At 47.7% G+C, this 15137-nt stretch overlaps 1 protein-coding gene across 1 annotated transcript in view; it reads left to right on the forward strand.

The window, feature by feature from the left end:
- Positions 1-9412: 9412 nt before the first annotated feature.
- The window catches only part of RCAN1 (regulator of calcineurin 1), a 97090-nt gene continuing 91365 nt past the window's right edge, over positions 9413-15137 (forward strand). Inside the window, exon 1 of the mRNA XM_060098515.1 lies at positions 9413-9819. Within this exon, the coding sequence (XP_059954498.1) occupies positions 9586-9819 (234 nt within the window). The 5' untranslated portion in view covers positions 9413-9585. The remainder of the gene's footprint in view (positions 9820-15137) is intronic.

The following is a 15137-nucleotide window of genomic DNA, read 5'->3' on the forward strand; positions in this document are numbered from 1 at the left end:
AAGAGATGGCTCCAGAAATCCCCCCCACCCCACCCAGTCATCAGGCTTTCCCTCTCTACTGGGTCATCCTCATCAGCGTACAAACCTGGGGTTTCTTCTCCCATCTGTAAACACACACACACAAAAATACCCCCAACAAAACTCTTCCCTTCCTCCCACTTCTCCCAGCTACTGTCCCATTTCTCTGTGCCCCTCTATAGCACAACTTCTTCAGTCACTTAAAGTCATTGTCTCCCTTTCTTCTTATCCCAGTGGCACATTTACCTCCCACTATTTCTCCAAAATTTCTCTTGCCGAGGTCAGTAATGACTTCCAAACTGTGAAATCCAAAACTCACTTTCCAGTGGCCCTCAAAGCCAGCCTTTCAGCAGCATTGGACACAGAGGACCTTCCTCTCCTCCGTGAAGCCCTCTCTGGCTTGGTTTCTAGGACACGCCACTTGCGGGTGGTTCCCAGACTCTCTGACCCACCTGCCCAGGCACCTGCTGACTGAGCTTACACTCCTCACCTCATTCCAAGGGAATCCCTCTCGACAGCCTCATGCCTTTAAATCCCACCTAGAGCTGCATCCCCCAATGCGTGATCCCAGCCTTCTCCCCTGAACTCCAGATTCACTATCCAATGGCCTCCCTGTCAACTCCCCTTTCAGGTCTAATTGGTCTCTCAAGGCTAAGGTGCCCCTCTCTGAGCTCTTGATAAATGCTCTCTCCCCACGTGCCCCTCTCCAAGGTTAGAGGCAGCTTCTTCCTGGCAGCTGCACAGATCACAAGCCTTGTAGTTAACCTTGACCCCCATCTTTCTCTTAGTGTGACATATATAATAACGGTCCCCCCAGAAGATCCCCACATGCAAAAACCCGGAACCTGTGACTATGCTACCTTTCAGGCGACAGGACTTTGTCAATGTGACTAAGGTAAGAATCTGGAGAACTGGGAGCGGATCTAGACCATCCAGGAGGACACCACAATGTAATCCCAAGGGTCCTTATAAGAGAGAGACGAAAGGGTCAAGGTCAGAGCAGGAGATGTGACGGTGGATTCAGAGGTTGGAGTGACACACAGGAGCACAGCTCTGCTGACCCATTTTAGACTTCTGACCTCCGGAACAATAAAATAATTTGGGGGTGTTGTTTTAACCACTAAATTTGTGGTATTTTGTTCCAGCATCAATAGGAAAAGAATACACTAAGGAAATCCTGTTGGCTGACCTTCAAACTGTAGAGAGACTCTTACCACTTTCTCACCACTTCAGGTCTTCCATCCTGATCCGAATCCCCATCACTTCTCACCTGGATTATTGCAGTAGCCTCCTGACTGGTCCCCAGCTTCCACCCTCGTCCCCACGCAGAGAACTGGGCACATAGCTCGTGAGCGAGCCCTCCTGATAGTCATAAAAAGTCAGAGCGTGTTAGTTGTTTTCTGTTCAAACCTTCCGTTGGCTCCCCATCTCAATGGGGGTGAAAGCTAAAGTGTTCACTGCGCCCTACAAAGCCCTTTAAGATCAGATCCTACCACCTCTCTGACCTCAACATTACTCATGCCGTGATCACTCACCCCAGCCATGCTGGCCTTCAAAGGATCCCTTCAACAGGCTAAGCACCTGCTGCCTCAGGGCCTTTGCACTTGCTCCTCTGCCTGGAATGCTCTTTCCTAGAAGTGGGCATGTTACCCTCTCCCTTCCTCAGGTCTTCCCTGGCTGACCTAGCTGACATCCCTCTCCCACCTCACACACAATTCCCAATCACTCTTCCCTGCTTTATTTTTTGCTCCTCAGTACTTAGCAGTGTACATCGACATGTCATATTTATTTATAACCAACAACTACACGTTGTCTTTATTTATCTCCTTTCTTGCCCCCTCATCCGTCCACCCCCAGCAATCACCCAAGTACATTTCATGAGGGCAGGGGTTTCTGTCTGTTTTGTGTACCACCATATCCCTAGTAGTCCAATGAGAAGGGGAGTCCCCAGAGTCAGAGCCAGGGTGGGTTTGGGCTTGAATGCGGCTGGCTTGGTGTTGTCACTTAGCCCTGCTCCTGGTGAGTTCTCCATCACCAAGTCGCATTATGCAAAACACCAGGCATGGTTAGGTGTCACAGGCAAATAACATGCGGCTCCTACACTATAGGGTAAAATCAAAGAAGGAACCCATCGCAGTGGTTAAAACCATCCCTGAGGGAGGGCACTGGGAGAGGCACCAATGATATCCTACACTGACCCCTAAAAAGAATAATGATGACATCAGCTAGATCTCAGGACAGGCTCGCCCAGCACACACAGGTGGCTTCCAAGGACAGACTGTCAATAGACTGGGTGTGAAGTAGGACAAATCATTCATGTCGCATCCATCTCACAGTCTAAAGAAGAACTCATAACAATCACAATAACTAACTGGTCCCTAGACCCAGCCCCTGCCCTGGTTTCATTCCCTAGAAGCTGGCCAGAGGGGAAGACCGATTTACCTGTTATTCCTATGTTAAAAGACTTTAACATAGAGGAGAAGAGGGTCCAAGTGGAAGACCACAAGTAGAATTCCAATCCTTCCATTCTGAGCCCCTCCTCTGTGCCAGGAAGCGGCTGGACAAGGTTTCTAACCCCGGCAACACTTCTGAAAGGAAGCTATATTTCCATCACCTATCTATACGAGAGCATTTGGAGACTCCGACAGGTCAAGTGTTCCCCTAGGCCACAGAGATAATAAATAAAGGACAGAACTGGAATTTAGACCAGATCTACCTGCTTCTGGAGCTATACAGGAGATTGTGCGATACTATTACAGGAGCCATCATTTTATGTCAAAACAAAGGGAGACATTTTGAACCATAAGTGGTCACTGAAAATGCACCAGCTACGAACTTTCAGAAATGGACACCCATTTGCATGTGCACCCATCCCCATCTCCAGCGGCCTCAAGATGCTCCAAATGACAGCCTGGCTTCTGGACAGCCATTGAGGTCTGGTTTCTAGGACCTTCCCAAGGCCTGGCTGCATTCCTGCCTTGGGCTACCATGAGATGCCCGGCATCTTTAATTTAAACCAGCTCCAGGGGTTTTGGTTACTTGCAACCAGAAGAATCCTAGCTCAAGTAAAAGCCACACAAGTGTCAGCAATTTTGAAAGAGAACTTAGAGTAACGTAAAAGTCAGTGAATTTTCTTTCTAAACTTGGAAAGGCAAAGTAACCAAATTCCAATATTTCCCCTCAAACCTAATTTATAATTCTGGCTTTCTGATTTAAAAAGCACCAGAAGACCATTAAAAATAGCAGGGATTTTTAGGGGATTGAGAGGTACAAACTCTTCTATATAAAATCAACTACAAGGATATATTGTACAAACCAAGGTATATAACCAATAATTTAAAAAATTACAGGGATTTTTAAGAATGAACCTTGAGTAGGGAAAAACATTCCTTTCTCTAAAACAAACGAAAACAGCAACAACATAGGACATATTTTCATTTATTTGACAGGAGGTAATAAAATGGAAATTTTCAGTTGGGTTATTTAAAGGGTTTACTGGTTTGAGCAGTCTTTGGAAAAGTTTATTCTTTGTAAAAGCAAACACTCAAAGGCAGCTATTTGCCTTCTATCTTAAGTTTTTAAATGTCTATAATTTCCCGGAATGTGCAGAAATGCCTTTGGTTCATTTAATAAGCATTCAGCGGGTGCCTCCTGCACACAGCCCCCTTCTATTTCCAGAACAAAATAGGAAAAGATTGAAAGTGTCCTACAGCGAAACTTTCCCACCTGGCAAATGAATAGACTGGTTTATCTTCGCATAGGCATGTTTGCATAACTGTGCTGCATTAGATGCAAGAGACAGGTGCTGAAGACGGAAATAACCAAATGTGGCTTTCTCAGCACCTCTTTGCCTTCTGCATTCTATAATTGTAATGGCTGACACAAAGGAAGTGTGAGGGGAGGAACGTGAATGGGAGGTGGTACTAGATACACTAATTGAAATGTGCATCCCTTCCCCCATTTCCAAAAAAAAAAAAAAAAAAAAAAGAATCCCTGAGAGCAGCTCTTTACCCATCTTTACCCACAAGGTTTACTAACCCCGGCAACACTTCTGAAAGGAAGCTATATTTCCATCACCTATCTATACGAGAGCATTTGAAGACTCCGACAGGTCAAGTGTTCCCCAAAGCCACAGAGATAATAAATAAAGGACAGAACTGGAATTTAGACCAGATCTACCTGGCTTCTGGAGCTATACAGGAGATTACGCGATACTATTACAGGAGTGATCATTTTATGTCAAAAAAAATGGGTATTTTCTGGGTATCTAAAGATGTGGATCAAATCTGCTCCTTCAAGCCAATGAGGAGGAAAGGCTCGCTGGTTAGAGGCCAAAGCAGGAAGCAAGGCCAAATCTTAGATTCCACTGCCACTGTTAGAAGAAGAGGGACAGCTAAGAATTCCCAAAGGATGCTTCAGGAATTTTGTATCAGTGTTATGGTGAAATAACTCTTAAAAGATTACCCTCTCAAGTTTAATTGATTTCATCCTTAAAAATGTCTGCACTTGGGGGCTTCCCTGGTGGCGCAGTGGTTGGGAGTCCGCCTGCCGATGCGGGGGACGTGGGTTCGTGCCCCGGTCCGGGAGGATCCCGCATGCCGCGGAGCGGCTGGGCCCGTGGGCCGTGGCCGCTGGGCCTGCGCGTCCGGAGCCTGTGCTCCGCGGCGGGGGAGGCCACAGCAGTGAGAGGCCCGCAAAAAAAAAAAAAAAAAAAAATGTCTGCACTTGGGAATTCCCTGGCGCACCAGTGGTTAAGACTCTGAGCTCCCATTTCAGGGGGCGCAGGTTTGATCCCTGGTTGGGCAACTAAGATCCCCGCACGCAAAGAGGTGTGGCCAGAAAGAAAAAAACTAAAAGAAAAAATAGAAATGTCTACACTCATACTTAAGTAGCATGTTTTGCTTCGTTTCTGCCTGTGCTGTTAACAGCTCATATGTTCTGTTTTTTCCTCCTTGGGAGAGACCACTGATTGCTGATGTTAATTGTTAGAGTCAGTGGGTGAAGGCATAAGACACAGCGTCTACTTTTCTTAAAGACAGAAGTTACTATAAAATTTTATTTCCTAGATGGAAAGGAGAATCTGACATTTTATTACTAAAGATGTCTTCTGCGGTAGGGCAAGAACCTTGGGCACCCAGATGTGGAAGGCATGATGCTAATCCTATTTATTGAGAGTGTCAGTGGAAAAATGTTGCCTGTCTTATCAGTAAACAAGGAATGTTGCAGCCATCAAGCCATCACATTACAGCCTCCCCAGAGGTGAGCCCTGAGGGAACGCATAATAGAAATAGGATGCCCACCATCAAGCCATCAGGCTGCAGCCACCCCCAACAGTGCCCCCTGAGGAGACTCAGGATGAGAAAGCACTGTATACGGGCCCCAGATAGCTAAGGTGCATATCAAAGGAATGATTTCACTTAGCCCAGATTCTTGCATCTTCCCATATAGAGAAAAGTGATCAATTCTTTAACTTGACATGTCTGGTTTTCTTGATTTAAGAGTAATCTTTTGATGTTCCAACTACCTGGTCTTTTTTGCAAAGACTCCTTTATATCCTGGATCCTCCCTTACCTCTTTGGAACTGTCCCTCAGAGCAAATCCTTGGCTTAAGTCCTCAGTATGTCCACCGAATAACACACAATTCTCAACTTTTAGGTTGTGCATTCTTTTTTCAGTAGAGCTTCCATCATTTCACTCTGATATTTTGGGAGCTCTCTCTGTCTCAAACAGCTCACCCAGCACTGGCCCTGCATGTGTAAGAGTGGGCTCTGCCTGGCTGGCTCTTCCTGGCATCATCACTTTGAACTGCCTACACCTCTTACTTTCTGCTCTCAGTCCCCTTACCTCTGCCCTTCCCCTTCTTTGTCTCTGCTTTATTTTCCCCCTCCTCCACTATTTTGCTTTGGTTCCTTCCCCTATTCTGTTTCCTATAGTCCCAAAGGGCAGAGGCAGTGCTGGGATGAGAGAAAGAAAGCTGGTGTCCTGCTTCGCCATTTGCTGTGTGTTTGCTTAGCGGGGAGGTCACTCCATTTCTTGGAGCCTCAGTTCTAAGAATCTGGAGTAATATTAACTGTTTGTGAGAACGAGGTGAGCTAGTTTAGGTGTACCCCCATTAACTATTTTAGAGCCACCCACAAAAAATTGATGTTATTACTGCAGACATACAAACAACTACACAATATTACCCTCTTTACTTTGCTGCCTGCGGAGGGAGAGGAGAGATAGAAAAGTGGGATGCCTCCGAAGTCACGGAAGGAATGTATGAACATTTTGTGTCTTAGTGACGACTCACAGCATTCCAAAGTCAATTACAGGTACCTTTGTCTTCTTCGTCACTTGCCTGAAGTGGAACTCGCTCTTTCGTCTCTCAGCTCAGTTTCTTTCCTTTGTACTTTTTGTCCACCAGGCCCAGTCCGCTAGTGTCAGTGGTCTAGGGAAAGCCGGGATTGAAAGAGCCTGCTGTCCTGAGGGTGATGACAACACAGACCAACCCGGCCATGGTGTGGCTGGGTGTTACTTTTCAAAAGTGGTGCCTCGGGCCTCCCTGGTGGCGCAGTGGTTGAGAGTCCGCCTGCCGATGCAGGGGATACGGGTTCGTGCCCCGGTCTGGGAGGATCCCATATGCCGCGGAGCGGCTGGGCCCGTGAGCCATGGCCGCTGGGCCTGCGCGTCCGGAGCCTGTGCTCCGCAACGGGAGAGGCCACAACAGTGAGAGGCCCACATAACGCAAAAAGGAAAAAAAAAAAAAAGTGGTGCCTCATCTCCTTTGTTAGCTTTTTCAGAATGTCTGGCTGAGCTTTCAGAGAGTTTTATATTCTGTGATGTCACCCCCTCTGCCACACTTCATCTAACTCCTGATGGCCTTTATTACATTCTCTTTTCCGTAAATACCAGCTTTATTGAGATACAGTTCACATACCATAAAATTCTGCCTTTAAAGTGCAATTCAGTGACGGGTAGTATATTCATGGAGTAGTACACACATCACCACAATCCAAGTTAAGGAATTTAGTGCTTTTCTAAGTATGGGAAGATGCAAGAGTCTGGGCTCACTGAAATCTTTCCTTTGACATGCACCTCATCCTATCTGGGGCCAGTATCCTCTGTTTTCACATCCTGAGTTTCCTCAGGACTCACCGTAGGGAGTGGCTGCAGTCTGATGGCTGTCAGATGGCAGGTATTCTTTCCTTGCTGAGTTTCCTCAGGGTTTACTGGCTCACGTTGGAGAGCTGCAAGCGCTGATGACTGTGCCATCCTTTGTTTACCGATATGTCAGGAAACATTCCATTTCTCATTCCCCCTTCTTTATTCCCCCAGTCCCTGGCAACCACTACCTACTTCGTGTCTCTATGAATTCGCCTACTCTGGACATTTCATATTCATGGAAACATACAATAGGTGGCCTTTTGTGACTGGCTTCTTTCACTTACCATCATTTTCAGTGTTCGTTCATGTTGTAGCATGTATCAGTACTTCATTCCTTTTTATGGTTGAATAATATTCCATTGTATGGATCTATATCTGGTTTACCCATTCATCAGTTGATGAACTTTTGGGTTATTTCTACTTTTTTGGCTACTGTGAATAATGGGGCTATGAACCTTCCTACATAGACTTTTTTTTTTTTTTTTTTTTCTGGTACGCGGGCCTCTCACTGTTGTGGCCTCTCGCGTTTTGGAGCACAGGCTCTGGACGCGCAGGCTCAATGGCCATGGCTCACGGGCCTAGCCACTCCATGGCATGTGAGATCTCCCCGGACTGGGGCACGAACCCGTGTCCCCTGCATCGTCAGGCGGACTCTCAACCACTGCACCAACAGGGAAGCCCCTACATAGACTTCTGTGTGGACATATGCTTTCATTTCCCTTGGGTAGATACCCAGGAGAGGAATTGCTGGGTCATACGACAACTCTATGTTTAACTTTCTGAGGAATGGCCAAACTGTTTTTCTGAAGTGGCTGCACAGTTTTACATTCTCACCAGCAATATGTGATGGTTCCAATTTCTCAAGATCCTTGTAGCACATTCTCTTTCATGAATTATCTCTGCATGCATACCACTACTCGCCTTGGATTTAAACTCCTGAAGTGCATAAACTGCTCTGAGATTGTCAGAATAGCAACCACAGCACACGGCAGGTTCTGAGTAAATCTCAGCTGTTAGTTGGGTAAACTTTTTATTATAATCACTACAGTTCCTAACTAGAGGCCTACTTTAGGAGAAAATACAGGTCTAATTTCACGTCTTCCAAAGACACCTACACATAAACAGTACTGCCGTTTATTGGGCCCTTACTGTATTCTTACCATATATGACCTAATTTTTCAGATGAGGAAACTGAGATTCAGTTTACTTGCCCAAGTAATTAACAGCAAAGCTGAAATTTAGACTCAGATTTTCACTGAACCACATTGCCCTTCACAGTGAAGGAATTCTATTTTGCAGGAAAGGTGGGAGGGGGAGAGGGAGAGAGAGAGACACTTATTTGAGGACCTCCGTTTTCTATCTATAAACTCCCCAAAGGAAAGGACCAAGGTTTTACTTCTTCCATTAGCTCGTATTGTACACAGTACATAGCAGTAACTCAAAAAAAGTATTTCTGATTATTTAAAATTTGAACAATGATATAATGACTAATAAGCTAAAATCTAAAAGTAAGGTATTGTCGCAGAGGGGTGGGATGAATTGGGAGATTGGGATTGACATATATACACGACTATATATAAAATAGATAACTAATGAGAACCTACTGTACAGCACAGGGAACTTTACTCAATACTCCGTAATGACCTACATGGGAAAAGAATCTAGAAAAGAGTGGATGTACGTATACATATAACTGATTCACTTTGCTGTACAGCAGAAACGAACACAACATTGTAAAGCAACTATACTCCAATAAAAATTAATTTTAAAAAATAAAAAAGTAAGCTATTGTTAACCACGGTCTCGTTCAATTCCCTATTGCGGCTATATCTGACAATATACGGTAAGAATCTAACCATTTGCCAAAGGCCATAGCCAGGACTATGTCTCGTTTAAATCCCCCAAAGTTGGCCTATGTGCCTCAAAAACGTCACTCATGGGAACCACAGAAGCGCTGATTCTCCAGCTATTAACCCTGCGCCCGAGACACTGCCTGGCGCCTTCAGCTGGCATCGGATGTCAGAAAAGCGGAACTGGCTAAAGAGACCTTTGCCCCTAACCAACATGGCCGCTCTGAGGCTTCAGGCTGAGGGCGGCAGAATAAGGATCACGTGAGAAGAATCCCGCTCTTCTATTCGCTTTCTCTTCCGGACGGCGGGGGAAAATGACCCACGTGGGCCGGCCTTAAAGGGCCCACGTCTAAATCCGCCGGAGCTCCGCCCCCGTTGCCGGGCGGGCCGGGCGCGGAGCGGAACGGCGGCGGGCGGGGCCGGCACTCCGAGGCCGCGTCTCCGGGAGCCGTGGTGACCGCAGCCCGCTGCGACGCAAGCCCGAGGAGGTTAACCGCCCAGTCGGCTGACGGGAGAGCGCGAGGATCCCGCGGGAGCCCGGCACAGCCGGTGGGGGCGCACGGCCGCGGGGATGGAGGACGGCTTGGCCGGGCCCCGGCTCGGGGCGGCGGCCGAGGCGCGAGCGCAGCCCGGGGTGACGCTGCGGCCCTTCGCGCCGTTCTCGGGGGCTGCCGAGGCAGACGAGGGCGGCGGCGACTGGAGCTTCATCGACTGCGAGATGGAGGAGGTGGACCTGCAGGACCTGCCCAGCGCCACCATCGCCTGCCACCTGGACCCGCGCGTGTTCGTGGACGGCCTGTGCCGGGTGAGGGCCGGGCGGGGCGGCCGTCGGGCGGAGGGCGGACACTTGTTGCCGGGAGGAGGCAGCGCTGAGGTCCGGCCGGCCCGGGGCAGCCTCTCCAGCCGGGCCGCCGGCGGGGCGGGAGGCCACCCCCGGGGACGCGGCGACGTCCCCGGCCGCCCTGCCGCGGTCCCCTCTGTCCCGGTTGGGGTGGGGGCGCGCTCCGCGAGGTCCCAGGTCCCGAGCACCTGCCGGGCCGCGCGCTGCGCGCCCAGGGGCTAGCCTTTCACCTGGGCTAGTAACCCCCTCCTAGCGACGCTCCTGTCCCCGGGTGTTAACTCGGGTGGGGAGGGGGGGCGACGTAGTAGGAGACAGTCGGAGGATGAATTAGCTCCCAGAGCGGCCGGGGAGCTCGTATCGTCACCTTGGGGCTTGGACCGTGCCGGGCACTTACTCCTTTGAGGAGGGGGTCGCCTCATTCATGGGGAGGAGGAGACAGACGTTGAGCGGCGACGTGACTCACTGTTACAAACAGGACGGCGTCTCGCATTCTCAATCTGCACGCCTGGAAGGAAAGCCAATGTTTGGGTGAGAATCCGCGGTTGCTCATTATCCTGCGCTTGGCCAGTTTTGGTGGAATGGTGTTGGGGGGAAGGGGCCCATTTTCTAGGCCTTTAGGATATTTAGTCTGGAATCTTGCTCCCTGAAGGGGTGACAGGAGACACTCAGTACAGGGAGAGTTGGATTTTTTTTTTTTCCTCCACATCCCCAGGGTTTAGACACGTTGGAGGGTGAGGGGGCAGGTATGAGGAACCAAGGGTGATGGGGAGGAGGAGTTTATTTGGAATCTGCAATTAGTGTGCAGAATAAAATTTGGACAACGTAGGCGTTGCAGAATAAAGCCTGTCTTTGAGAGAGATGCCCCATTAGGAGAGCAGCTGTCAAAGAAAGTGCTGCTTTCGGTGCTTGGATCTGAGTCTGCATACTGTCAATGAACTGTAGTCAGGGCGGCTGCCAAGAGGAACACCACTGTGGAACAGAATGGTGTGCTTAAGACCCATTTATTTATAATGTATAGGCTCGTCTACTCTCAGGATTTACAGTGGCTGTGTGCTTAGACAAGGCTCCATGTGCGCTTTCTAAAGGAGCTGTTGGCACAAATACAGGGTCTCACTCATTTTACTTTCCAACCTTTTCTCTTCTTGAGGCTAAGGTCTAACAGCATATCAGGTCTCTTTCTTAAGGGTCCTAGGCTCTCATGCCAAAGGAACAAGATCAGATCATGTACGATGCTGCTTGTTTGCCTAGCAATTCATAGTTTTACGGTCTTCCCAGTGTTGGGGACCATCCTGAAATTGCTTTGTCTGAAATGTTGCCCGCTTTGGTAGCTCTTCATTTTAACAAATATGTGTGGAGATTCTGCTGTGAGCCGGGCACTGTGCTAGGCTCTGAGGGCACAGCAGTAAATAAAATAGCATTCCTGCTTTCAGGGCTGGCATTTTTGTTGGGGGAAACAGACAGTAAACAAATACATATCAAATTTGTCAGGAGGTGTTGGTGCTATAGGAAAAAGTTGGCCTTGGAAGATGGGGGGGAGGGGGGATTGCTGTTTTACATAAAATGATCAGGAACAGGCTTACAAGGTGATGTTTTGAGCAGGGACAATGGGCTAGCATTCATTCATTCATTCACTCATTCATTTATTCTTTTGCTGTTTATCGAATGCTTACTATGTTCCAGGTACTGTTTTAGGCCCAGTGGATAGAGTGGTGAATACAGTGAGCTTCCTGCTTATGTACTAGCAGTTGAGGAAGAGATAGACAGTCAAAAAAAGTAAGTGAACAAGGTGATTTCAGATGGTGGTCAGTGCAATGCAGAACATACCCAGGATGATGTGATCGGGAGTGACCAAGGAGAGGAGAGAGACTGGGTAGTGCCTAACAGGGGCCCTATGATATCAGTCAGGGCCTAACAGGGACCCTATGGTAACCAAGAACTGGTTAATTGGGGCAGGACTGAGGGAGTCAGAGGGAGTGTTGGGAGGAAGTCGTATTGCTGGAACCCTAGGAGAGGAGCCTCTTGGCAGGAGCTACAGACGTGGAGGGATGGAATTGAGATGCTGAAGCCGCGAGTTGCAGGTAAGAAATACCCCAGCTTGCCCCAGCTTTCTGATCTCGTTGGCAGAGCCCAGCTGGCAGCCAGGAGGCCAGGGAGTCCAACCAGTGCAATCCATAGGTGGGTCAGCCTTCCAGGGCCCAGAGAAGGGTGGAGAGAGCAGAGAATGGCTCTGGGATCAGTGCAGGTAAAGAGGACGTGCGGAGAGGGTCAGCATGCGGCCGCTTTAGACTGAGTGGCCCCAGAGGCCACTCTGCACAGCTTGGACTTGGCTGACAGGAAGAAGCTCCTCGTGTAGATTTTGTGTGGCCGGCGTCCAGGCAGAGGGAATAGCGAATACAGAAGTTCCAGTGCAGGGGTGGAGTGTGTGCAGAGGGCCCAGTGAGGGCAGTGGTGGTGGCCGAGGTTGACGCAGCCGGGGGACGGTTCCACGGGAGCCTGGAGGCCCTGGGAGGGATTCGGATCCTGTTCTAATTGCAAAGCCAGGTGGAGAATGTCTTCTGGGGAAGGAGGTTGGGTGGTCAGGAGAGGAAGCAAAGAGGCCCCTTAGGAGGCTCTTGACTTTGGTTGTCAGGGGAGCTGTGAAGATGTCTGGACTAGGGTGGAGATGTGGGAGACAGGGCCTGTCCTCTCCATTCGGGGGTCAGGAGCCTCAGAATGAGGGCAGGGGGAGCTCTGTGCCTTGGTTGCCCATCTGCAGGGTCCTGCAGAGGCTGTTGGTAAGCCTTGCAATAGAAAGATAAATTTCTCATTTAGCTAAAACCATTCCTCCAGGTGGGAAGATGTGGCTTCTGAGATTTCAGTCTGATGGCCTTATTATTTTGAAGGCCATTCTTATTAAAGCTGGAGTGTCACCTTTGGGTGGTGTAATGAAAACATGATTCTACTTCAGGTCAGTGGTATCTGACCCTTGAGTCAGCGGACCACTGACTGCATTGCCAACAAAAGTCCCTGTGCTGGTGGTGTGGCCATATCCTCTCTTTAACCAGTCTGTTGGAGGGCCATCTGGGTGAGTGATGGTGTCTTAACCTGTTAGGGCTACTGTAACAAAGTGCCACAGATTGGGTGGCTTATAAACAATAGAAATTTATTTCTCACAGTTCTGGTGGCCAGCATGGCTGGGTGAGGGTTGTCTTCTGGGTTGCAGACTTCTCGCTGTGTCCTCCCATGGTGGAAGGGATGAGAGGGCTCTGTGGGGTCTCTTTTATAAGTGCACTAATCCCATCATGAGGGCTTCATCCTCATGATCCCTAATCACCTCCCAACAGCTAATACCATCACCTTTGGGGGTGAGGACATCAATATATGAATTTGGGGGAAACACAAGCATCCAGATGGTGGCAGATGGTGTGAAGGAAAAAGGCTATGTCAGTGTTCTTTATGTGTGTTCATATCAATCTCTAACCTTAATTTTAAAGTAAAGAAAGAAATTGACCTGAACTGCCAATTCACTTGGGAATTTATATTGGAAGCCCGTTTTCTAACTATAACAGTTGGATTTGATATGTAAAATTTGTTTTTGTTAGCTGGATCATCAAATTATTATAAATAATTTATAATTAATATGTTCATTAAATGTTTATCCCCAAAATAACTGAAACTGTATCGTCATTCATTTCAAGCAATATTATTAGAGTGATTCACACCATTACAAATGAATGAAAACTTTTATTAAAATAAGATTATGTTTTGTTGTACAGATATTTGCTTAGCATATTCCATTACTGTACTTTTTGTGAACCTTTTTTTCTTTTTACTGAGAAAGCAAAGCAGTGCTTTGAACCGGTAATTACATGTGCTTTGGATTGTTGGCAGTGGTTCGTTGGTTCCCTGGAATAAAGGTTCCTTCAGTTGTCACCAAGCTCACCAGAAATTTAGAGTTCTCAAATAATATTGTTAGTTTCCAGGCAGTAGATATAAGTTCACAGAGTAATGGAAACGAATGCCATTTTTCTGTTGTCTGAGACATCAATGTATATTTGGTTGACAGCTCTGCCTGTGACTCACCTTTCTTAAAACAAATGTCCACATAAGAGTTATGATACTGGCGTGACTTTCTTTTCAGAACATGAAATATTCTGATAAGGCATGAAAGGTGGTTGAGGGCTGTCCTTAAATTCTTTGTATCAGTGAAGACCCCTGAGAAACTCTCATGCCCAGGCCTCTGCAGACCAATTCCAGTCTCAGGGGCTGGGAACCACCTGGAAAGCTGCCCAAGGTGAGTCTGATTGGGAGCCAAGGTTGCAGACCATTGTCTAGCCAGAAGGGGTCTAGCCGGACCAGAGTCATTGTTGTATCATGAAAAGATGATTGAATAATTGATCATTGGTTCCGCTTTCAGCCAGATCTGTGCCTTGATTTCCTCTAGTCCAAAATGGGAGTCAGGCCTCTAGTCAGGAGCCTCCCTTCTCCTAAGCGCCGTTTGACCTTGTGGCTGGAAAGCGAGAGCCCAGCCTTTGGGCGGGTGACACATGAGATAAGAACACCTACCTGAATGTGGGGTTGCCTCGGGGCTTTTGTACACATCCTCTCCTGCTGCTGCTTGCTCTCCACCAGACGTGAGATCCCGGACTCGTCCTCCCAAAGCTTGTATTTCCGTAGACAAGATATCACTCAGTAGTAATTTGATGATTGAAATGTTTGAAGCTCCAAGGTGGCACAGCTGAGATGCATAGTTTCCGCCTGTATGGTTGTATATGCTTGGCCGTGGATATGCTTGTTCCCATCACAGTGTGTTGTAAAATGTGACATTCCAGCAGGATAGTAACAGTTGGGGGTTCTATTACAGTGTAACATCCCCGCCTTCCTAGGCCATTTTCACTTTTCATCCTAGTGTCACAGGCATGTGGTTTCTGAGACGTAAATTAAGCATAAAATGTCCCCTGAAACCTCCTCAAGTGTGGAGAGATGTTAAACCCAATATGGTATGGTTTCATTTATTTGGGAAAGTTCAGAATGTTGTAAGTTTAAAAAAACAAAACCCTGCATATTATATATGTGCAAAGTTTACTTTAGAAGTTATCCACTATTTCCCTAATTTTAGAATTTCTGACTCTTAAATAAATCTATCTATCTATCTATCTGTCTACCTGTCTATCTACATATGTATATATATATTTTTAACGTCCATGAGGTTCTTTTGATCTCTCCTCTCCACTTCCCTCCCTAACAAGGGTTTGGTCCCCTTTTCAGCACCATCCATTGCTCAAAGCATTTCTTCTTCAGTA

Source organism: Mesoplodon densirostris, chromosome 5, assembly GCF_025265405.1.
Source record: "Mesoplodon densirostris isolate mMesDen1 chromosome 5, mMesDen1 primary haplotype, whole genome shotgun sequence".
Classification (NCBI taxonomy): domain Eukaryota; kingdom Metazoa; phylum Chordata; class Mammalia; order Artiodactyla; family Ziphiidae; genus Mesoplodon; species Mesoplodon densirostris.